General features: G+C 36.9%; 1 protein-coding gene across 5 annotated transcripts in view; it reads right to left on the reverse strand.

Moving 5' to 3' along the window:
• Nucleotides 1-3,450: 3,450 nt before the first annotated feature.
• The window catches only part of Znf540 (zinc finger protein 540), a 37,487-nt gene continuing 14,705 nt past the window's right edge, over nucleotides 3,451-26,232 (reverse strand). For all 5 annotated transcript variants that reach the window (XM_040279443.2, XM_005340481.5, XM_078033124.1 and 2 more), the window contains 4 exons: nucleotides 19,573-19,650; nucleotides 17,503-17,629; nucleotides 15,819-15,914; nucleotides 3,451-9,783 (listed from right to left, as the gene is read on the reverse strand). In XM_040279443.2, the coding sequence (XP_040135377.1) occupies nucleotides 8,006-9,783; nucleotides 15,819-15,914; nucleotides 17,503-17,629; nucleotides 19,573-19,581 (2,010 nt within the window). In that variant the 5' untranslated portion in view covers nucleotides 19,582-19,650 and the 3' untranslated portion in view covers nucleotides 3,451-8,005. The remainder of the gene's footprint in view (nucleotides 9,784-15,818; nucleotides 15,915-17,502; nucleotides 17,630-19,572; nucleotides 19,651-26,232) is intronic.

Below are 26,232 nucleotides of genomic sequence, written 5' to 3' on the forward strand. Positions count from 1 at the left end.
CCACAACTTAACATTCAGAGTCACTCCAGGTGAACTGGGCTGCATGAAATAATCATATAAGAGACAGAGATACCTTTTGCTTTGGGTCCTGTGATGGCTCATCTGACCTTAGGGGTCTTTAGAAAGAAAGAGAGCGAGCGAGCGAGCACATGCTGACACTTTTATTGAGGAGGAGCCATTCAAATGAGGCAAGGGGTCAGATTTGGGGGAGGGGTTGAGTCTCGCTCTGTGATGTCTGCTGTCAGTAGTTGACTGACATCTTGGAAGGCCACACCCAAAGGCAGAGCAGGAGAAGGGGACAGGGGACACACAAAGGGAGTTTCGATGGAACATTCTATCCCAAACAGGGCAAAGGGATAAGATTTCAAAAGAATAGGTGAGTGTAGCTCAACCCCAGGGATATGTGTACTCAGAAGACTGGCCTTGCTATCCGAGTTGGGGAAAAGACTCAGTCATGGCACTACCATGCCAGACTAGAGTGATCTTTAGATCTCTGTGGTACATCAGGATTGGAAGGCGTGGTAACTCAATGTGGCTCCCCAAAGTGGGCTCAGAGCCTGTGAAAGCCCTCCAGCTCTACATCCTTCAGGTGTCACACACACAAGTGGGGACTGCCAGGGGCTTCCTGCTTAACCCTTCCCTGCTGAGCCAGGTCCCTCTTAGTACAGGGTTGATCTCTGGAGGCAGGGAGCAGTAGGTGCCGTGTTTAGTTCCCTTTTTATAAGGCCACCATGTATCTCCATGCTCAGCAACATTTCTACCACATCCCCACTGCAATCTGATGATATGCTTCAAACACTACAGAGAAACAGGTGTTGATTCCCCACCGTTTTGGTCCTTTGTTGTGGAGGTGTGTGCTGTGTACCTCTAATCAGTTATCTTATTTCCACCTCTTGCCTTGGTTCCTGATGAATGGGAATGTTACTATGCTCTTCATTAAATGAGATGTTTTTTATAGGTTTATGCTTAAATTAAAACAGAAATCCTTAAGTAAGAAATTATGGCTGGGCGTAATGGCACATACCTGTATAATCCTAGCGGCCAGGAGGCTGAGGCAGGAGGATCGAAAATTCAAAGCCAGCCTCAGCAAAAACGAGGCACTAAGCAGTTCAGTGAGACCCTGTCTCTAAATAAAATACAAATTAGGGCTGGGGATGTGGCTCAATGGCTGAATGCCCCTGAGTTCAATCCCTGGTATCCCCCACCCCCCCACACACACACAAAAGGGAAAAAGTAAAAAAGAAATTTTGCTGGGCACAGTGGCACATGCCTATAATCACAGCAGATCCACACACTGAGGGCTGGGGTTGTGGCTCAGTGGTTAAGAGCCCCTGAGTTTAATCCCTGGTGTACACACACACACACACACACACACACACACACACACACACACACACTATGTAACTCCTATCTGGCCTTTTGTTGAATAAGAGCCACCACACTGTTTCTGTTTCCATTTGGAGTCCCCTTTCCTTATCCATATATTCTATTTTGATACCACGTGGAACTTTATTTTGAAACACTGGTCTTGAGTTTTTGTATTCAAGTTTATTTTAAAAACCAATTTGTTTGCCAACTTTTTCTCTTGTCACTTCATTTATATCGTTTACTTATCTTTATTTTCCAATAGCCTCCAGGAATATATTAAAAGAAGTTTTCTGAGATGGGTAATTTAAACAAGAGTTTGGCATGGTCTGGCAGTGCAGGTAGGTACAAAACTGTTCTAGTTTTGAAGATCTGCTCCATTGTCTTCTTACAAGAGTATACTTGTAAAAGACTAATGTTAATCTGTTCCTAATTCCTTTGTAGGCCAATTTTAAAATCTTTCTTGAAGATTTTATATGTTCATGCCTTTATTTTTTTGGAAATTTTGCTAAATATGCATAATATTTAACTTTTTAAAAGCCATAAATTATTTTATTTACCAATGAAAGTAGTGTCAATTAAAAAATGGCATTTCACAGATATAAGACGCATTCCAATTTCATAGATGCTAAGATGGAAAATATGTGATAGAATTAATATTTCAAATTTTACTAACTTGATAAGTAATTTGAAAGAGGGCTTCTTAACATACTTTATTCTGAGGTAATTTTCCTTGGTGATTACTTCAAGCATTACCTCTCAATTCTATTGTCTTCTTAGGATGCTGTTCAATGGATGTGGGAATTTCTATTTCTGTCTTTCATGTCAAGTTGTTTTATGAATCTTTTTATTTCATCTGGTTCCTTCTGGATTGTTAACCTTCTGGCTTCCTAATCCATATTTCTGCTGTGTGCATTTTGATTTTCAGTCCATCTGTATTGAAGCTTTTTTTTTTTAAAGTAAACTTTATTTTTACGTGATACACAGATACACAGGAAGTTGTAAAGATAGTTCACAGAAGTCCTGTATACACAGTTTTTGCCAATGGCTACATCTCACATTATTACAGTACAATATCAAAACACAGCATTTGACATTGATACAATGTGTGTAGATAGTTATATGCCACTTGATTACATATGTACATTCATGCAACCACCACTGCCAATCCAGATCCAAAACTATTCCATCAACACAAAGCTCTCTCTCACTGTACCTCTTCATGATCACATCTGTTCTCTTTCCCAATCCCTGGTAACCACTAATGTGTTCCACCTCTCTATAGTTTTGCCATTTCAGGAATGTTACATAAGTGGAATTGGCCAGTGTGTGATCTTCTGAAATTGTCTTTCAACATATGGTCTTGAGATTTAAGTAGTTGCTGTGTGTATCAACAGGACATTTCTGTTTAATGCTGGGTAGTATCCAAATGTTTATATGACTTATAGTTTTTTTATTGAGACTTGTTTTGTGACCTAACATCATCTATCCTTGGAGAACATTCCATGTGTACTTGAGAAGAAAGTACATTCTATTGTTGTTGGGTGGAACATTCCACAGATGTCTGTTAGGTCTGGTTTGTAGTATTGTTCAAGTTCTCTATTTCCTTACTGGGTTTCTGTCTAGTCGTTCTATCCATTGGTAAAAGTGGAGTATTGAAGATTCCTGTTACTGTTGGGCTGTCTATTTTGCCTTCAATTCTGCTAGTATTTGTTTCATGTACTTTGAGACTCCATTGCTAAGTGTATAGGTTTATAACTGTTATTTGTACTCCATGGGTTGACCCTTTGATCCTTAAGTAATGTTCTTTGTCTCTAGAAATAATGATTGACTGAAGGTCTATTTTGTTTGATATTAGCATAGCTACCCCAACTCTCTTTTAGCTACTCTTTTATAAAATATCTTTTCATATCCTTTTGTTTTCAATTTGTATCTTTGGATTTAAAGAGAGTTTCTTGTAGATGGCATAGAGTTCGATCATTTTAAAAACTTGTTTTAAAATCCATTCTGCTTTCTTCCTTTTAATTAGAAAGCTTAATCCATTCCCATTTAATGTAATTTCTGATGAAGAACATATTTCTATCCTTTTGCTATTTTTTTTAAGAGAGAGTGAGACAGAGAGAGAATATTTTAATATTTATTTTTTAGCTTTTGGCGGACACAACATCTTTGTTTGTATGTGGTGCTGAGGGTCGAGCCTGGGCCGCACGCTTGCCAGGCGAGCGCGCTACCGCTTGAGCCACATCCCCAGCCCTCCTTTTGCTATTTGTTTTCCATGCCTTACTGTTTTTGTTCCATAATTCCTCCATTATTGTGTCCTTATTAGGTTAGATGTATATTTTTCTTTTCTTTTTTTTTTTCTTTCTTGGTACTGGGGATTGAACCCAGCAGTGCTTAACACTAAGCCACATCCCAGACCTTTTCATTTTTTACTTTGAAAAAGGATTGTACTGAGTTGCTTAGGGCCTTGCTAAGCTGTTGAAGCCAGGGATGTAGCTCAGTGGTACAGCACATGTTTACCATGTATGAGGCCTTGAGTTCAATGCCCAGCATCAAAACAAACAAACTTAAAGATTCTTTTCCAAGAGCTGAATTGTGTGTCTCAGTTTAGATCCCCTGAACTTATCCTATTTGGGATCTGTTAAGCTGCTTGGGCAACCTATATGTCTTGTTTTTCATCAAATTTTTGGAACTTTTCAATCATTAGTTCTTCAGATATTCTTTCTGTCCCTTTTTCTGTCTGAGAAACTTCTGGATACCCTTTATCTATCCATAAAACAAATGCATATGTTTGTGTCCATTCTTAGGTTTGATGATATTCAATAAGTCTCTGAAGATCTGTTTTTTTTTTCTTTTACTTTTTTTCATGCTTCTAAGACTAGATAATTTCAGTTGCCCTATCTTCAATTTGCTAATTTTTTTTCTTCTTTCTGCTCGGATCTGCTGTTGAATCCCTCCAGAGAATTTTTCATTTTGGTTATTATACTTTTCAAGTCTAAACTATTCAGTTCCTTTTAAAATTTTCCATTTCTTTATCAATATTCTCTATTTGCAGAGTCATTGATCTCAATCTTCTTTAGTTTTTCATATGTGGTTTCTTTGAGCTCACTGAACATATTTAATACAGCTGATTTTAAACTTATGTCTAGAGGCTAGGATTGTAGCTTAGTGGTAAAGCACTTCCCTAGCACATGTGAGGCACTAGGTTTGATCCTCAGCACCACATAAAAAATAAATAAAAATACAGTATTGTGTTCATGTATAACTAAAAAAAAATTTAAAGACCTTTTGTCTAATTACTGTTTTCTCAGTTCCTATTGATTTTCACATATGCTTCTGGTTTGCTTGCCTGCTAACTTGTGTATGTGTGTGTTTGTGTGCACGCATGCACTTAAAATTGGACATTGAATATTATCATGTGGCAACCCTAGAAATTAAGAGTCTGCCATCCTGTAAGTTTTGTTGGTGTTGCTGGTTGTACTTTAAGTGACTTTTCTGAATTAATTTTTACAGTCTGTATTTTTTGTCGTGTGTGAACACTGAAGTCTCTGTTCCATTAATTCTGTGCCCAGCTAGGGCTAACTTAAGTGCCTGGAATAAAACAAAAACTCCCAAGCTAGGGCTAACTTAAGTGCCTGGAATAAAACAAAAACTCCCAGTCTTTGCAGATAGGCTGTGTGTTAGGGCACATCTTCAATCCTCAACCAGTTTACAATTCTGACTTAGCCTTTACTTTCTGCTTGTACAGAACCTGAAGGTCTGACAGAAAGGTAAGAGCTTATGGCCACCCCAATTTTTTTCCTAAATATATGCTCAGTCCTGCTTATTCATGTGGCCTTTTAAATTCCTAGGAATATTTGGGAGCTTTTAAAAGTTCTTATTCCCCAAAGTATCTTCCTCTTTATCCTTTCTGGGGCAAAGAGGACTGTTCACTGCCTGATGGAGATGAAAGGCCCTGGATTCACAACAGGCTTTTTTTTTTTCTTCCTATCTGGCGGGACATTTGGATACTCTATTATAGATTGCAAATGTAGAAATCTAGGCTCTTCATTTGGATTTCCATGTCAGGAGTGGTGGTAGATCCACAAATTTTTTTTAAAAAAAATAACTCTTTTAAGAATATTGTGAAGAGAATGAAGCTACAACTACAGATTGGGAAATATATATATGTATATTTGCAAAACACACATCTAACTAAGGGACTAATTTCTAGAATATGTAAATAAGTTCTAAAAAAAAAGTAAACAATCAATTCATACACTTAGGAAAAAGACAGGAAATGTAAGATATCACGAGATTTTTTAAAGAGGATATATAGATGGCAAAGAAGCACAAGAAGATATTAAACATCATTAGTTATTAGGCAAATGCAAATTAAAATGACAATGAAATATTACTACAGACTTATCCAGATGACCACAACAAAAACACAGTGACAAAGCCAAGGAAGGAGGATGGACAAACTATCACATGTTGCTGGTGAGGATGACCAATTGGCACTACCAATCTGGAAAACTGGTAGTTTCTTAAAAACATAAACATGCAGATACCATAATATCAAGAAATTACATCACTGGGCATCCTTCCTAGAGATATGAAAACTATGTTTACATAGAAATCTGCATATGAATATTTTATAGTAGCTTTATTTGTAATAGCCCCAAATTGGAAACAGCTCTGATGTTATTCAGTGAGTAAATGGATGAACCATGTCACATTCATACAACAGAATACTCTTCAGATGACAAGGAGCAAACAACTGATATATACAAAAACCAAGCTGCAGAATTTTTTTTGGCTGGAGGGGTTATTGTCTCAATGCTTCCACTCTTGCTCCACTGTCCCTTCCTGTTTATTCGGCTAGAAAGTAGACTTTTCCTGAGGCTCTCCCTACCCTATCTCTGCCTATTGGCATTTCAGTATTGCTGTCAGTCTTTAGTTCCAAGACTGGGGTATAAATCCCATGGAATGCCACCATGTCATCCCTTGGGTTTTGTGTCCCCTAGCAAGTTTGTTTTTTCTTCTCTCAATATTTCCAATTTTGTGTTTGTTTAATGTATACTACCTAGGGGTTTGAGATGAATGTAGTGGGAGGAAGAGGGGGAACAAAAGGACATCTACTCCATCTTTCCAGCTATAAAAATCCCTTTAAGTTTTTATTTCAATATGACTGTTTGAATAATTTGTGTAATCACTTGTTAATTCTGTTGTAGAGATGTGCTATATCTCATCACACAATTTCACAGATAGTCCCAAGCAATTTAGTGAGACTCTATCTCAAAATTAAAAAAAAAATAAAAAGGATTAGGGATATAGCTCAGGGGTAAAGTGCCCCTGGGTTCAAGATTGGCACACTGACAGAGTTTCTGTCTGTTTTTGATATTCTAATAACCAGAGCATGCAAGTAAATAATAAATACATAAAATGTTTATGTGTGTGTGTGTGTGTGTGTGTATACAGATGTATATGTGTATTTCTGAAAAAAATAGCAAATAGGCAAAGTACAGATTTTCAGATCTAGCCAGAAGGCTAAATGGGTATCAGAATATATTTTTCTTCTGTCTGAAAATTTTCATAATAGAATTGGGGAATAGTTATAAGTTCTACATTATTATAGGTAAATTATATCACATCTCTCCTTGATATTTCAGCAGTTATGAATCCTTAGTTCTCTTTGAGCTTTAATTTTCTGGTAGAACTTACTATGGTTTGAATTCAAACTTGTCTCATGTTCTGTGTTCTAATAGATTTTCCCAGTTAGTTTGGGCTGCTATAATGAAATACCATGGACTTAGTGTCTTATAAATAAGTTTTGGATGCTGAAAGTATAAGCTTAGAGTGCCAGCATGTTTGGATTTTGGTGAGGGCCCTCTTCTGTGTTGCTGATTCCTCACTTGCATCTTCCTGTGGTTGAAAGAAGATGAAAGAGAACTATCTAGGTTTGGAGGATGTTCTTATCATGGAAATACTCCTATTTGTGAAGACTGTACCCTCATGACCTAATAACCACAGAGGCCCCTCCTCCAAACACCATCTGGTTGGGATTGCATATCCTATATGGATTCTAAACATTTAGTCCATAATAGATTTTTATCAAAGATGATCTGCCCAAAACATAGCAAGTGTTGAATGGTCTTTCTATGTTATTTCCTCCACTTTTATCTTTCTATTTTAAATTCACTAATAGTAATGCTGATAATAATGAAAACAATAATATCCAATAATAATTCAAAAACAGTTTGGGGCCAGACAGTTTTCACAGTATCACACGTTACAGTATACTGTATAACCATTATTGATGATGTATACACCACTAGCCACACTTTTAGGTAGGTATCATTTTACAACTGAGGCAACAAGACCTACATGTTTTGCTTGATATCACACAGGTATCAGAGTAGTGGAAAGGCAATGATGATAGTATATCATTGCTAACATCACTTTTCCACAATTTTTACATCGACAGATTTATTTTCTAGTATGAATTCCTTTAAATTCAACAAGGACTGAGAGGCATTAAAAGGTTCTTACACAATTATTAAGTTAACACATCTAAAGAAAGATTGGCACACTGACAGAGTTTCTGTCTGTTTTTGATATTCTAATAACCAGAGCATGCAAATGGAAAGGCAGTATTATATTAAGTTACATTATGGGTTTTCTGATGCTGATAAAGATGTGATCGCTGTCTAAAGGCCTTCTTACACACCTTACACTCATAGGGTTTCTCACCAGTATGAATTCGCTGATGTTCAATAAGGTGTGAATTAAGTCTAAAAGACTTTCCACATTCTTTACACCCATAAGGTTTCTCACCAGTATGAATCCTTTGATGGATTCTAAGGTCTCCCATGCGACTAAAGGCCTTGTCACATTCCTTACATTTGAAGGGTTTTTCACCTGAGTGAATTTTCAGGTGTTGAGTGTACTGACCACGCCAACTGAAGGACTTTCCACATTCTTTACATTCGTAGGGCTTTACACCTGAATGAGTTTTCAGATGTTCTTTAAGATTTCCTCTACGAATAAAATCCTTTCCACATTCTTTACATTTATAGGGCTTTTCCCCAGTATGAATTCTCTCATGTTCACTCAGGTAGAAACCAAATCTAAAGGTCTTCCCGCATTTTGCACATTTGTAGGGTTTCAGGTCAGTATGAAATTTCTTATGCAGGCTCACTTGGGAGCGCCCTCTAAATGTCTTCCCACATTCCTTACATTCGTAGGGCTTTACGCCAGAATGAATTCTCTGATGTTCAGTAAGGGCTGAACGAAGCATAAAGGCCTTCCCGCAGTCCTTACATTTATGTGGTTTCTCACCAGTATGAATTCTGTGGTGCACTCGAAGGTCACCATTATAACCAAAAGCCTTCCCACACACCTCACATTCAAAGGGTTTTACACCACTGTGAATTGTCTCATGCCGAGTAAGCTGTCCACGGACATTAAAGCTTTTCCCACAATGCTTACATTCGTGAGGTTTCTTGCCTCTATGTATTTTTTTGTGTTCAGTGAGATATAAACTGAGTCTAAAAGACTTCCCACATTCCTTACATTCATAGGGTTTTGCACGCATATGAATTTTCTGATGGCGGGTAAGCTGTCCAATTACAGTAAAAGCTTTCCCACATTCCTTACATTTATAGGATTTCCCCCCAGTGTGGGTTTTCTGATGTTCTGTAAGGTAGAAATTAAGTCTGAAAAACTTTCCACAATCCTTACATTCAAAACACCTCTTACCAGTATGCTCTTTCTCATGCTCAGAAAGCTCTGAACTACTACTAAATCTTTTCTTGCATTTCTTACATCTATAGGGTTTTTCACCAGTATGATATTTCTGATGTCGACTGAATTGTGAGAAAAGAGTAAAGGTCTCACCACATTCTTGACATTCATAGGGTTTCTCACCACTATGAAATTTCTGATGCAAAATAAGCTGATAGTGATGACCAAAGTACATCCCACACTGTTTACATTTATAGACTTTTTCACCACTATGAGTTTTCTTATGTAGATTAAGTTGGGAGATACTACTCAAAGTTTCCCCACATTCTGGACAATCATGCTTTTCCTCAGGAGTATTTTTTTCACTTTGACCCGACTTAGAGGCAGAACTAAGGTTTTTCCCACGTTCCCTACCTTCACTAGCGTTCCCACCACTAGATGTTCTCTGATTCGAAGATGTCTGCTTTCTCTCTGTTGGCCTTTTCTTATAAGTGCTTTTCACTTGCCTGAAATTCTTTTCTTGAGGTCCCTGTTGACCCTTAGACTCACTTTTGTTCTGCGACTCATTTCTTGAAGTGGTTCCCTTAAGTCCAACAGTTTTTCTTCTTTCTGTTGTCTCCGATTTGGACGAACTAGCTTCATCAGCATCCTTTCCTGAAGGTAATTTCTTGGTCTTGTATCTGGAGAACAATCCTAAAAGAAAAACAAAAAAAGTACACAAAAACTATTTTTCTTGTAGTCAGAAAAACATAAAAGTTTCCATCTTCAAAATAGTAGACAAAAGTGAAAATAATTCTCATTAGAAGTAAATGGCTTGAAAACTTTACAATAGAGTTCTGTAATTTGAAAGCAGACCATATGAGTTTGAAGAATGAAAGATAATATACAATTGTGGTGATGTGGCAAATAGTTTATATAATGGTTCTGTAATTTTTGTGTGGATCAGAATCATCTGAGAAACTTATTACAAATCCTGTTATTCTGGTATCACTCCAAGCTGTAAATCAAATCTATACAAGATTTTGAATTTTTTTTTGTTTGTTTGCTTAGTACTGGGGACTGAACCCTTGGGCACTTTACCACTGAGCTATCCCTTCAGACATTTTTATTTTTTATTTCAAGAAAGGGCCTCACTAAGTTACCAAGACTGGCTTTGAACTTAGAGGATTCTTATGCCTCAGTTTCCCAAATTGCTGGGATTACAGGCATGTGCTACCATGCTCAGCTATCTGAATTTTTAAAACTCTACTAGATGATTCTGATATAAATAAAAGTTTGAGAATCTCCATTTAACAATTTTAATAGTTTTCTCTTTCTCTCAGAATAAATTCCAAACATTTTACCATTGAATATAATAAGGCCTTTCAAAGATAACATCCTCTTCAACTCCCATATAGGACTGTGCTCCCAGATCACGCTACAATCTTTTCTTATTTCATGCAGCTTTCCACAAGCTATTTCATCTCCTAAAAATCCATCCTGGGCTCTATGAAAGGCTGACTCCTCCCTATTTTTCAATCTTAGGTCAAACATCTCAGAAAGGCTGACCCTACTGGTTGTAAGTCACATCCTTTACTCTCAATTCCAGCATCATGATAATGTTGAAAATCTACAAAAACTACACTTAATAACTTCTAATCAAACAGGAGCTGTCCGTTTAAGTGCATCACAGGAGCATTTCTAATAAAAGAAAAAAGTCAAATATCAACCAAATCTCACCATACATATTTTTAAAATTTATTTTTTAGTTTGAGGTGGACACAATCTCTTTATTTTACCTTTATGTGGTGCTGAGGATCGAACCCAGTGCCCCATGCCTGCCAGGTGAGTGCTCCACTACTGAGCCACATCCCAGCCCTCACTGTACAGACTTAAAACTAAAAAATTATAAATGTAGACTACATTATGGAGTGAAATGATGTAAAACTATACACACTCTTATATGTGTTTCTTTGATTCCTTAAAACCCATTAAAAAGAAATAAAATTTCTATTTCCTTTATTTTTGATAAAGAAAAAAATGCATGCTCCTAACAATATGACCTCTGCCCATTGAACTGCATCTAATTGCCAGTTTGCTAAATGGAGTAAGATCCTCTTCTGGACTTTGGCCCCCAAGACCCTGTATTCCTGATTTTACTTTTCTTTCTCTCCTTCTCTCCTTCATCACTTTTGTCACTGTACCTCTTTCAGATTTTTCCCAAGAGCATCCAGTGTCCATATTACCATCCTGACTTTCATTTAAGTATATGATCAGTCACTCTTTCAATTATTCATAAAGGTTACATGTTCTGATTCCCATTTTTTAATAATTATATATTTTTAGTTGTAGTTGGACACAATACTTTTATTTTATTTATTTATTTTATGTGATGCTGAGGATCGAACCCAGGGCCTCGTACACGCTAGGCGAGCGCTCTACCGCTAAGCCACAACCTCAGCCCCCAGATTCCCATTTTTGACTGAAATCTTGATTTAAAAGTTTAAACTCTTCTTCCTTTAAAAAAATCCATATGTACTGGCCAAAAAGGAGCCATTAAATAAACATGTGTTGAAGGCATACTCATTTGTTAAGAGTAAAGATTCTTCCCAGGTACAATGGGGCACAATGTAATTCCAGCAATTCAGGAGGCAGCCTCAGCAACTTAGTGAGGCCCTAAGAAACTCAGTGAAACGAAAAAATAAAAAAGGGCTGGGGATGTTGCTCAGTGGTTAAGTGCCTCTGGATTCAATCCCCCGAGCAAAAAGAAAGAGTAAAGATTCTTGAGGCATACTGAGTCTGAATTCCATCTCTATTACTTTACCTTATGTAAGGTATATCACTTCTATGTGTTCCTGTTTCTTTATTCTATAAAATAACAATATAATAATACTTTTTTTGTGTGTGTGTGATGGGGATTGAACACAGGAGTACTACCACTGAGCTACCCTACTACAAAATTTTTTATTCTGAGACAGGGTCTTAATAAGTTGCCAAGGCTGGCCTCAAACTTGTGATCCTTTTGCCTTAACCTCTCAATTAATTGGAATTGCTAGCCTGTGTCACCGTTCCTGTAATCTCTGGAATTATAGTGGGTAACAACCCTACTTAGTTCATAGTATTTTTCTTATAGCCTTTATGAGGACTGCCTGAGCTATGTAGATTAAGTGCTCTGTTAACTATTATTACTTTTCATTGTTGGTCCTCAGAACACAAAAGGTACACAAGCCATTGAAGTGTGGGTAAACTGAATACCAATATTGTTGGGATCAACCCAGCTCCAAAGACTAACTTCCCCATCCCCCAAGAAGAGCTGTCCAATGGTGAGCCCTGCTGGCTCACATGATCCTTACCCACCAATCAGAAAGCTCCCCAAGCCAACTGTCAAACCCTTCAACCATTAAACTGTCAAACCACTCCCGGCTCTATAAATATGCAGAGCTGTTCCTCAATAAACCTGCATTTTCTCTGACTACGAGCCTTGATTGTTCTTTCAAATATTAAAAATATATTTAACACCTTTTTACTTCAAACACACTTTCCAATTCTTCCAATTCAAACACCCTTCCAATTCTTAGCTGATGATTTCTCTTACTCCTCTAATAAAAACAGAGGGCTGGGGTGTAGTAGCTCAGTGGTAGAGCATTTGCTTAGCACAAGTGAGGCACTTGGTTCAATCCTCAGCACCACAAAAAAAATAAATAAAAATAAAGGTATTATATCCATTAAAAAAAAAGAAGGAGGAGTTGGGGCTGTGGCATAGTGATAGAGTGCTCACCTTGCATGTGGAAGGCACTGGGTTTGATCCTCAGCATCACATAAAAATAAAAATAAAGTTATTGTGTCCATCTACAACTAAAAAAATATTTTAAAAAAGAAATAACCATTCCTTTGTCGCATCAACTCACCTGTATCCATATCGTATTTATAATTCTCTTAATTCTTTCTTCCTTATGAACTGAATCCTACTCCTCCCCAATTTCCACAATAATCCTTTTTTCTACCTCAATATTTTTTCTTTCTATGGACTCATTCTCATCTTTTTTTTTAATATTTACTTTTTAGTTATAGGTGGACACAATGTATTTTACTTTATGTGGTGCTGTGGATTGAACTCAATGCCTCATGCATGCTAGTTGCATGCTCTACCTCTGAGCCACATCATTCTCATCTTAAAATTGACTCATCATACCCCACACACCCTTCTAGCTTCTAAACCCATCTCTAGTTCATTTCTTAACAAAATCTCTTGTTATCTCACCATCACCAGTGGCTCACCTCCTGTTCTGAGCCATACTTAACAAGTTTCATCCTCAATACCATTGACACCTTATCCCCTTGACACAAGGTCACCAAGAATTTCCTTCCTGCCATATCCTGTGGGTAAAGCTCAGTTCAGTCCACCTGTATCTACTGTTCCTTCCTGAAACATTTTCCTCATTTGTTTCATAGCACCATTCGCTCTAGGTCTGTGTAACCAAAATCTACATGCTGCCTCTTCTTCCTTCTCTAAATAAAGGGCCTCCATCATCTCTGTCTCTTCTGGCCTCCTTTAATACCCATTCCCTAGGGGAGGGGCCAATACATTTTTTTCTGTAAAGGGCCAAACAACAAAAATTTTAGGTTTGGGCTGGGGATGTGGCTCAAGCGGTAGCGCGCTCGCTTGGCATGCGTGAGGCCCGGGTTCGATCCTCAGCACCACATTCAAACAAAAATGTTGTGTCCGCCAAGAACTAAAAAAAAATAAATATTAAAATTCTCTCTCTCTCTCTCTCTTTTTAAAAAAAAATTTTAGGTTCTGTGGGCCTCAACTACTCATCTTCCACAGATAATATATAACTAAATAGCTATGGCTACGATCCAATAATACTTTATTTCTAAAAATAGGTGGTAGGTTATAGCAGTCCTAAATATCTCATCTAGTCCCTTGGTTGGACACCCAAATTTATATAACTAGTCCTAACCTCTCCCTGAATGCTAAACTTGCTTTTTTCAGATGCCAGCTTAATGTCTCATCCTTGATGACAAATAGCCATTTTGTGTATGTATGTATCTGCATGTGTCTGTGTGTGTGTATGTGCATGCACATGTTATCAGAGATTGAATCCAGGGCTTTACACATACTAGGCAAGAGCTCTACCACTGAAACACATTCCCAACCTACAATTTTCTATATCACCATCACCAGTGCCTCACCTCCTTTTCTGAGCCAAAGCTAGCAAGTTTTCATCCTCAGATACCATTGGCACTGGCATCTTAACTGTAATATATCTGCAGGTTCTGTATCCATGGATTCAATCAAATGCAGACTAAAATATGTGAAAATAAATTGTATCTGTACTGAACACATACAGAACACATACATCTTTTTTCTTGTCATTATTCCCTAAAAAATATAATGTAGGAACTATGTATGTAGCATTTTACAGTGTCTTAGGTATTATAAGGAATTCAGAGATGACTTTAAGGGACTTGAACAGATTTTGAGATCAGTTGGAAACCCCAGAACCAATCCTCCATGGATACCAAGGGAAAACTGGATACCTAAAACAGGACTCTATTTCCATTCCCCAAGCCATCTTTCACGTCTGCCTAGATCAGCTGGATTCTATTCATCTCTTTCACCTATACCTCATAGCAGGTCTATTAGCTCTGCTTCCAAAGCACAAGATGAATACACCACCCTTTCACTACCATCCTAATCCAAGTTACTATCATTGCTATGACTAGTATAGACCTCTGAAGTAGTTTGTTCACTGACCTTTCTACTTCCAATCTTGCTCCCATTTAGTATATTCTCCACATAGTATAAATTATGATCATTTAAAAACATATGAGATTATGGCTTTCAATCTTTCTTTGAAAAGAAAAATCCAAATTTCCCACTGTGGGAAAAAAAACTAAGATTTGGCTCCTGCTCAACTTTAACTCTTATTTAGTATTCTTCCCCCCCTCTAAATATACTCTGAGCTTTTTGCTGTTCTGCAAACATACAAATCTCATTGCCCTCTTCATGAGATGATTTCTTTCCAGTTATTCACAGGATATAAGCCCATATTTCCTGTCTCTGCACAAATATGCCCTCCTTACAAAAGGCTTTGCTGAGCATCGAGCCCAACTCCACCTCCTCACCATTCATACTTTTCCTTTATAGCATGCATCATGATTTCATATTATATTATCTACTCATTGGTTTACAGTTTACTTAGTGTCTCCCATTTGCCTATTTGCCAAAATATATGTTATAGTTGGCACACTGCCTGGCTCAGAGAAGGCAATCAGTAAGTAAATATATGCTGAATAGGTAAATGAATGAACTTTCAGGAATTGGAGACAAGCTTAAGAATCACTGCAGGAAAAAAATATAGAAATCAATTGGTTGCACTGGGAAAGAGAGCATTTTCTTTTGAATTTTTTAAATTAGTGCATTATAGTTATATTTAATATTTGGGTTCATTTTGACATATTCATAAATTCATGTAAGCGTTTGCTCCATTTCAGTTCCCAGATCTTCCTCTTTCCCTCCCTTCTTCCCTCCTGACAATCTCTAATTGAAATTAGAGGGTAATATGAGAAGGAGAAAAAACAGACAGTGATAACTGAGAAAGCACATAAAAGTTCTTTTGGTACTTTACACTAAGAAAAATCTGTTTTCTTCCCTCTCTTAGGCCATAACAACATGCAAACCTGTGACCCCCACCTTGACCATCTGGCCTTTGTTGGCATTTACCTGGTGAGCCCTCACTTACCTGCACACCGTCTTCCTTGCACATCTCCAATCACAATGAACGGCTCTTTGCCTTGCTCCAATAAGGTAATCACTTCTGGCTTTGAGGCAGAATATCCTGATTACAAGAAAGAAATACAACAAGATATAAAAGTGATATGATATGCCAAGTTCAAAAACATTTTAAGACTTGATATATACTTCAGAGAAAATTAAGATTAAAGAATACTCAAATTAGGGTAACCGCACAATCCTAGAGCATAAAGAAACTTGATATGCAGGGAAAAGGTCCCATTTTATAATTAAAACTCCTGCAGACTCACTCTGTTGAGAGACAGTAGTAACTGAGAGCACCGACTCTGGAGCCAGACTATAAGGGTTCAGATTCTGCTCTTCCATCTACATACCAATGATTGTAAGCAAACCACTTAAATTCTCTGGGCCTTAGTTTTCTCACTTGTAGAATGAAAATAAAAGTAATACCTATTTCATGGCTAATATTTAGAACAATTCTTGGTATATGGTAAGCACTCTATTAGCTATTAGTATTTTATTGATACTAATTTATTTGGAGCAAAAGAAGCTTCCTAAGATAGTTTGAAGTTGTTTTTGTTGTTCTTCTTCTTCTTTTTCTTTTTTTTTAGGTGTAGATGGAAACAACACAATGCTTTTATTTTTATGTGGTGCTGAGGATCGAACCCGGGTCCCACCTGTGCTAGGTGAGCGCTCTACTACTGAGCCACAATCCCAGCCCCAAAGTTCTCTCTTTTTGAGTTTTTTTTTTAAACAAAGTTGGTGTTATTTTATTTGGACCTTTATTTTGTTCATTTATATATGGTGCTGAGAATCAAACCCAGTGCCTCACACATGCTAGGCAAGCGTTCTACCATTGAGCCACAACCCCAGCCTGAGATTTTTTTTTTAATACACCTTTATGAGTCCACAACCCCAGCTCTAGTTTGAAGCAAGAGCTAAGTTAATGGATTTTAATTTTCAATCACAAGGTGTTTGTTGTGAGAAACAGAATGCATTCATTTTATTTTTAAATACATTACTAATTTAAATTATGACATAAGTCGTGACACTGGGTAGGACTGTTATTCTGCCAAATAGAACAACCATAAGCAATTCTATATATTTTATTTTATTTTTTAAAGAGAGAGAGAGAGAGAATTTTTTTTAATATTTATTTTTTGGTTTTCGGTGGACACAACATCTTTGTTTATATGTGGTGCTGAGGATTGAACTCGGGCCACACGCATGCCAGGTGAGCACGCTACCACTTGAGCCACATCCCCAGCCCCCCATAAGCAATTATAAGCTCAACTTCAATGTGAAACGTTATTTCTTTGAAATTGACTTTGGAATAAATATCCCATAATTCAAATCTAGTCCCTTAGTCATCAAAAAAGATGCAACTATAGCAATGGATTAAGGAAATGGTTCATGAAGATCACTATAGTGTGGTGAAATGGTATTTACATACCAGTGAAGTTCAATTAATTCCTTGAGTAACAGGGAAGAAGTTCAGTTACTTTCTTAAAAAACAGTCCTAAAGGGCTAGTGGTAAATGATGTGTTTAGCAGGATGAGGCCTTCAGTTTTAATCCCCAGTACCACAAAATAAACAAATGTTCTGAATTCATGTAAGAAAAAGCTATTATTTCAGAGAGCAGTGTTTAAATTATTTGAGGTAAATGACCTTACCCAGTGAGACCAAGTTGCTATAATTCTCCAGCATCACATCTCTGTACAATTCCCTCTGAACAGGGTTCAGGCACTTCCATTCCCTTTGAGAGAAGACTACAGACACATCACTGAACTTCACTAGTTTCTGAAATGAGAAACAAACACATTACTGATGAAATTATAAAATGCATACTTAAGGAAAAATAAGAGATAAAATATTTCATTGCAACAAGTGGGAGACTATACAAAACAAAGGCTAGGGCTGAAAGCTTATCACAAAGGTAAGAGACAGGAATGACACTGGTGTTTGAATAGAATGGCCTTATTTTCTTGAAGAATCTAGTTGCTACATGCAAAATTTCCTATATATTATGGGATTCTTTGATTACTCAAACATTTCTGAGAATAAATTAAATGTTGCTCAATTAAATTAAACAGTGGATATAAGCAAATTCATCTTTTCCTTTACTTAAAATCATACAGATTTAAAAAAAAATACTATATAAGGGCTGGGGCTCAGCAGAAGAGCACTTGCTTAGCACTTGCAAGGCCCTGGGCTTGAGCCTCAGCACCACATAAAAATAAATAAAGATTAAAAAAAATACTATATAAAATCTCTCCTAGAATAATGGGTTTGTATAAAATTAAAGAATTTTTAAAATATTCAGCTTAATCTTTATGTCATTATGTCTTAATTTTTCCTTATTTGGGCAATTCTATTATAAATGTTATTCATTTATTCATGTGAAACAAGAGTCTAGGCTCATCTGAACTTCGTGGCTTCAGGTGATTCTAATCACCTATGTCTTCTGAGCAGCTGGGATTAGCCCATCTTATAAATAATAATAATAATAATAATAGGGGATGGGATTATGGATCAGCGGTAAAGAGCTTGCCTTGCATGTGCAAGGCCCTGGGTTTGATTCTCAGCACCACATAAAAATAAATAAAGTTATTGTGTCCAACTACAACTACAAAAAATAAATATAATAATAATAATAATTATTATTATTATTATTATTACTACCACTACTATTACCAGGGATTGAACTCAGGGGCACTTGACCACTGAGCCACATCCCCAGCCCTATTTTGTATTTTATTTGGAGACGGGATCTCACTGAGTTGCTTAAACACCTCACTTTTGCTGAGGCTGGCTTTGAACTCTTGATCCTATATCTATATCTCAGTCTCTGAGCTGCTGGGATATAAATTATTTTAATCAGCTAAGTAATAGTCAAGCAGGCTAGGAGTGTAGCTCAGTGATAGAGCACTTGCCTAGCCTGCAGCACAAGACCCTGGATTCCATCTCTAGCTCTGCAAAATAATAATAATAGTAATAATGATAATAATAATTAATAATAATAATAATACAATCTTATGGATATACCAAACTTAATTATAGAATCCAGAAAGTAAGACATTTATGTTAGATAATCTCTCTTAAGGTTTCTCTAATCATGGGAGAATACAAAGATCTAATATTTATGCCTCTGGGTGATTTTCTTATAAATACTGTACACTTTCTTTGTTCCTGGAACAAAGAATCTTGATGTAGAATAAGCCAAATCACACAGATGTCAAGACCAGCTTATTCCATTCAAACTCAAAATGGCTCCTATTGTGGATTTTTACCTCTTGGAGATTCCCAGAAAAGATCTCGATTGCTCCATACACAGAACCCAACCATATAGTGAGAATGAAGCCAATCAACACTAAACTGCATTTTGCCTACAGACACAATTCCCTGGAAAACTTTAGTTTTCCTGTGTGTCATCAGATAAGCTCATCCTTTGTTTGATTACACTTCAGCTCTGATGAGGTAAAATACTTCCCTCCGGAGACTTCGTTTTTGCCCCATTTGTGCTGCAGACAGAGAATGCATGTACAGCAGATGCTGCATGGTTTAGTCAGGTTCAGATGAACATTTGTTAAAGAAAACAGGGGCATATAAGAGCCACTGGGACAATTAGAGATGAAAGAAAACTTCAGTTAAATAAGAAGGTTCAGTATAAAGAATGAAAATTCTTTCACGTGACCCTAAAAGGGAGTTGGGGAATCTCAAGAAAGAAAGAGACAGCTGCTTACGTGAGCCATGGTTTTAGGTTTACAAGAACTGGCCAGTCTTCCTCAGGGTTCTTCTAGAGAAGCAAAGTTCTGAGAAACCTGAATTGGATGAGAAAAAAAAAAAAATGAACCAATGACAAGAGGCTGTTTCAAAAGTAACAAAAGGATGCAAATAATCTTTTCTTCTGTATTCTTGCTTGTAAACACTGGCACCTATACTTCCCTCACATGCTCCTCCCTCATATTCTCCCTGTCAAGGAAGCTGGGCTACTGTAAAGAGCAGAGGCTCACCTGTATTAGAACACATGATCAGTATCTTCAGCAGGGGAGTTCTGGGCAATCCCCACTATGAAGATGCTGATCTTGGCCCAAGGCTGGGATGTTCAGAACCACCCTGACTAGATTCTCCTTCTTGATTCTCAATTCTAAAAAGTGGCCACACAACTAAAACAGACGGCAGTTTTCCTTGCTTTAAGCCTTTCCTGGCCTCCCTGGACTTGAAGACAAAAGGCATAACAGACTGAGAGTCTGCAAACTATGGCCCATGAACTAAATCTGGACCATCAGTTTATTCTTGTCTATGGCTACTTTCAGAAAATTCCAATAGCCATTTAACAGAGTTATATGGCCTATAAAGCCTAAAATACTTAGTATTTGTTCCTTTATTGATGTGACATTTGCTGACCTCCAGCATGGACAATGCATGACAGCCTTTATCACTGCAAAACTGTACCTGCCTACTGGGATTCCTACCCTCACCTGAACTAGAACTACCAGAATTCTCAGGGCTTGCAGCTCCCCATTTCCCCCAGTCAGAATCATCCACAGGATTTTTCTGCTTGACATCCTTCTTACTCTTTCTTCATACCCAAACTTTGTGAAAAGTGACTTTATCATCCCTACATCGGTTAAAAAAGAAAGTCAACTTATATGGCATGTATCAATCATATAAATCTCAGAATAGCCCTAAAACACTGTTGTTATCTCCATTTCAAACACTAGAAACAGAAACCTAAATCTAGTTAATTAATGGCACATATGAGTTCTGATTCCAGAATTGTCCAACTACAAAGCCAGTTTGTTTTCAACTCTGCTCTTGCTATGGATATGCAGAATTTCTTATGACACCTTGGGAAACCTGAGCATGAATAATAATAGAATTAACTTACCAGGAAGTATTAAATGTTGCTAATTAAGAAGATATGTTAAAGGGACAAGTAACATTTTATGTTTAGTTCACAGATGGATTTAAAAGACTGATTACATGTTAGCAAGGTTGGAAGAAAATAGACACACAATGTCATACAATGGTATCACAAGAGGGTAAATTTTCTAATTCATGTTGATGTGATATAAAAACAAACAGGGGAGGATCTCAGGTATTGGTAAAATAAAACAAATATTCCGGAACTAGTAGTAATTTATTTTTTTCAGTTACAAGAATTTCTCTACAAGCTGAGCATGGTGGCACATGCCTATGCACCACACACACACACACACACACACACACACAAAAAAAAAGGCTGGGTATGTGGCTCAGTGGTTAAGCATTCCTGGGTTTATTCCCTGGTTCCAAAACAAAACAAAACTACAAAAACCAATACAAGCCTGGTGTTTAACAATCCTATTTCTAGTTCCCTAGAGAAAATAATTTATATGTGGGCAAAAAGATATATGCAAACATGGGCAAATAAAGTAATTTTAAAAAGGAAAAGACTGGGAAATAATAGTCTTCAATAAAGAATAGGTTAAATAAATTCTATTGAATACACATACCAGAAAACAATAAGTCACAAAAATGATATAGATTGGGGGTAAGCAAACATTCCTGCAAAGGATGAGATAACAAATATTTGGGGCTTGGGTTGTGGCTCAGTGATAGAGTGCTTCCCTAGCATGTGTGAGACACTGGGTTCGATCCTCAGCACTACATAAAACAAACAAATAGGGCTGGGGATGTGGCTCAAGTGGTAGTGCACTCGCCTGGCATGCGTGTGGCAGTGGGTTTGATCCTTAGGACCACATAAAAATAAAATAAAGATGTTGTGTCCATAGAAAACTAAGGAATAAATATTTAAAAATCTCAAAAAATAAAATAAAGGTATTATGTTCATTTATAATTAAAAATAAGTTTAAAAATTTCAAAAGATATTTTGGGCTTTTTGAGTTACTCAAAATGTTTAATTCTGATGAAGTCCAATTTGTCTATTTTTGGGGGGTAGGGATGTGGCTCAGTGGTAGAGTGCACACCTAGCATGCATGAGGCACTGGGTTCGATCCTCAGCACACATAAAAATAAATAAAAAATACTGTGTCCCTCTAAAACTAAAAAAAAAAAAAAAATTGCCTGTTTTTGTTGTTGTTGCCTGAGCCATTGATACAATATTTAAGAATTCCTTGCTAAACAAAGACTTATCCTTTTATTTTCTTTTAAAGGTTTTATAATTTTAGTTCTTACATTTAGTTTTTTTTTTTTTCAAATGGCACAGTGTGGCAGTCAACCACTAAGCCACACGCCTAACACTTTTTATTTGAGACATGGTCTTGCTAAATTACTGAGATTGGCCTTGAATTCGTAATCCTCCTGTCCCAGTCTCCTGAATAGCTAGGAATTATAGCCAAGCACCACCACATCCACCTAACTTTTACATAGGGTATAAGGCAGGGGACCAACTTTATTATTTTGCATGTTAACTATCCAGTTTTCCCAGCACTACTTATTGAAAGGATGATTCTTCCCAAATTGAATAGTACGGGCTAATTTCTGGACTCCCAATTCTACTACAATGATCTACCTATCTATTCTTATGACAATATCATTGCCCTTTTTAACTAATGTGAAATTCATGTAACTTAGAATAAATTATTTTAAAGTGTAGAATTAAGTGGTGTGTTCACAACATTGTATAATTACAACCTCTCTCTAGTTTCCAAACTTTATCATTGCCCCCTAAAAATAAATACTGTCCATGAAATAATTACTATCCATTCCTCCCTCCCCCATTTTCTGGTAATCTACTCTTGGTATCTATAAATTTGTCTACTGTATATGTTTTATAAAATGGATTATGCAGCCAGGTGTGGTAGCACACATCTGTAAACTCAATAATATTCAATGTCCTTTTGTGTCTGGCCTTCACATATTTATGAGGTTCTTCTAAGTTGTAGCATATATTGACTCTTTGTTCTTTTTGTCCATTTTCATACTTCCAAATATCAAATCAATCCTTTAGAAACCTGGCTGAGCACTTTACAGAACCACGGTAAAGAAAATACTGTGTCCCAGAGGGCAGACTGTGAATTATGGTATGGGAAATATTCTCTTATCAGTAAAATCCAGCTAACTGGTTTAAAAATTAGCTACTTCTAATATCAAAATTGGGCGGGTATAGTTACTTGTATTTTACTTGGTAGAAGTTAATGCCACATTCCTAAGTGCTCCTACTTTGAAAGAGAAAAAAACAAATTCCCGGTATAGAAATTGGGAGTAATTCAGCTTCACAGGACTAAGAATGGCTGGCTAGTTAAATATATTATAATAAATCCACATAATGGATCATAGTTATTAAATGCTAAATTGCAGAACTGGTTTGAAAAATAATAGTATATACTGTCAGGGATAAAATCAGTTTATAAAACATGACACACAATAAAATAGTCAAAGAGACATCAATAGGTAGCAAAATGAATAGAAAGTTATGCACTCATCCATTACCATGCCTGTAGGTGTGTGTAGGGGTGTGTGTGTGTGTTTCAATACTGGGGACTGAACAAAGAGCCTTGTGCTCTACCACTGAGCCATATTCCCAACTCTTTTATTTTTTGAGACAGAGTCTCACTAAGTTGCTTAGGCTAAATTACTAAGGCTGGCCTTGAAATTTTGATCTTTCTGATTTAGCTTTCCAAGTGTTTGGGATTACATGCATGTGCCATCTCACCCTGTTTCATGCTTGTATTTTTTTTTTAAATTTCTCTTACCTCTTCATAGGTAACCCCTGTCCTGACGTTTTTTTTGTTTTGTTTTTTTTTTTTTTAAAGAGAGAGTGAGAGAGAGGGGGGGACAGAGAGAGAGAGAGAGAGAGAGAGAATTTTAACATTTATTTATTTTTTCTTAGTTCTCGGTGGACACAACATCTTTGTTGGTATGTGGTGCTGCTGAGGATCGAACCCGGGCCGCACGCATGCTAGGCGAGCGCGCTACCGCTTGAGCCACATCCCCAGCCCACGTTTTTTTTTTTTTTTAAAGCGAGAGTGAGAGAAGAGAGAGAGTGAGAGAAGAGAGAGAGAGAGAGAGAGAGAGAGAGAGAGAGAGAGAGAGAGAGAGACAGAGAATTTTTAATATTTATTTTTCAGTTCTCGGCGGACACAACATCTTTGTTGGTATGTGGTGCTGAGGATCGAACCCGGGTTGCACGCATACTAGGCGAGCGCGCTACCGTTTGAGCCACATCCCCAGCCCCTCATGCTTGTATTTTAAATGAATTGCTTTTCATACTTTCCTTTAGCTCCCAAAATGTAAACCAATTCTATTATTCCTCCATTTGATTTTCTAGGCATATTTTTCATACCTAGACATGGCCAAAATTTCCAAAAGACACCGTACACTTGATAAAAGTCTCCCTGCAGGTTCCTTTTTGTATCTTCCTGGTATATGGGTTTATTTCTAAAAAAGTCTTTTAAAATACAGCTTTGCCAGGCATGGTAGCACACGCCTGAATCCCAGCAGCTCTGGAGGCTGAAGCAGGAGGATTGTGAGTTCAAAGCCAGCCTCATCAAAAAGTGAGGCACTAAGCAACTCAGTGAGACCCAGTCTCTAGATAAAATACAAAACAGGGCCAGGGATGTGGCTTAGTGGTTGAGTGCCTCTGAGTTCAATCCCTGGTACCCCCCAAAACAACAACAACAATAAGCTTTATTGGAGATATGACTTATATAATACCCACTTAAATGCTCTATTAATGATTTCTAGTAAATTTTCAGAGTCAAACAATCATTATCATGATCTGACTTTAAAACATTTCATTGAGGCTGGAGGTCAGACACTTGCCTGCCATGTGTGAGGCTCTGGGTTCAATTCTCAGCACAACACATAAATAAAATAAAGGTCTATCAACAACTAAAATAATAAAATTATAAAAACATTTCACTACCACAAAATAAACCTCATAACATTTGTAGTTACTTCCTGTTTCCAATTCCACTTTCTAGCAATTACCAATTTACTTTCTATCTTAGTTTCTTCTGGATAGTCCATATAAATACAACTGTACAATATATAGCCTTGTGTCTTTAATCTGTTACTTGGTGTAATGGTTTTGAGGTCTGTTGATGCTGTTGCATGTATTAGTACTTCATTCTTGTGAAATGTCTATTTAAATCATTTACACACTTTATAGGCTGGGATTGTAGCTCAGTGGTGGAGTGCTTGCCTTGCACATGTGAGGCACTGGGTTTGATCCTCAGCACTATATAAAAATAAGTAAAATAAAGGTATTGTGTTGGGCAAGGTGGCACATTCCATAATTCCAGTGGCTTGGGAGGCTAGGGCAGGAAGATTTCAAGTTCAAGGCCAGCCCCAGCACTTAGTGAGGCCCTAGGCAATTCAGTAAGACCCTGTCTCTAAGTAAAATATTTTTCAAAAGTCTCGGGATGTGACTCAGTGGTTAAGTACCCCCCCCCCCAAAAAAAGGAGTGTGTCCATCTACAAGTAAAAAAAATATATATTTTTAAATAAATCATTGTCCAGTGGGGTGGCATACACCTAGAATTCCAGTAGCTCTGGAGGCTAAGACAGGAGGATCACAAGTTCAAAGCCAGCCTCAGCAACAAACAGTGAGGCGTGAGACTCTGTCCCTGATACACTAAATAAATAAAGAAAAATTTAAAAAGTATTTACACATTTTAAAACTGAGTTACCAATCTTCCTATTGAGTTATAAGTCTTCTTTCTATGTTCTAGACACAAACTATATATTATATATGATTTTTTTCAAATATTTTAATCTTTATGACCAGTTAATCACTTAAAAAGGATTATCCCCTTCCTATTGAATTGTCCTGGCACATTTGTTGAAAATCAATTGCCCACACCCCCTCTAAAAAAGGAAATTATTATGAAAATAAATTATTACCATAATTGCAAAGTTTATTTCTGAACTCTCAATTCTGTTCCATTAGTCTATGTTTTTCCTTATGTTAATAGTATATTTTTAGATTACTGAGACTTTATATTGTTTTCCTTTTTAGAGAGGGAATTTTTAAAATACTTTTTTAGTTTTCGGTGGACACAACATCTTTATTTCTTTTATTTTTATATGGTGCTGAGGACCGAACCCAGCGACCCGAGCATGCCAAGCGAGCGCGTTTCCGCTTGAGCCACATCCCCAGCCCTGTATTGTTTTTCATTATGTAAGGTTTTCTTTATTTAAAAGATCATTCACAAAATACCATATCCATTTACTTTTTGTCATATAGCTGAATGTGTTAAGTGTTCTGAATTCCATTCTTTTCTTATATTTAATGAATCTGTTTTATTCTTTACCTTTTCATATTTAGGGTTTAAGTATTAGTGTGACAAAAATGCTATCTCAGAAGCAGAGAAAATAACAGGCAGAAGGAAGGAGAGAGAGTTCAGTATATTGCTGAGGTAACCCAGGACTACAACTATCTGGGAACCACCACC

The sequence above is a fragment of the Ictidomys tridecemlineatus genome, chromosome 15, assembly GCF_052094955.1.
Source record: "Ictidomys tridecemlineatus isolate mIctTri1 chromosome 15, mIctTri1.hap1, whole genome shotgun sequence".
Lineage (NCBI taxonomy): Eukaryota > Metazoa > Chordata > Mammalia > Rodentia > Sciuridae > Ictidomys > Ictidomys tridecemlineatus.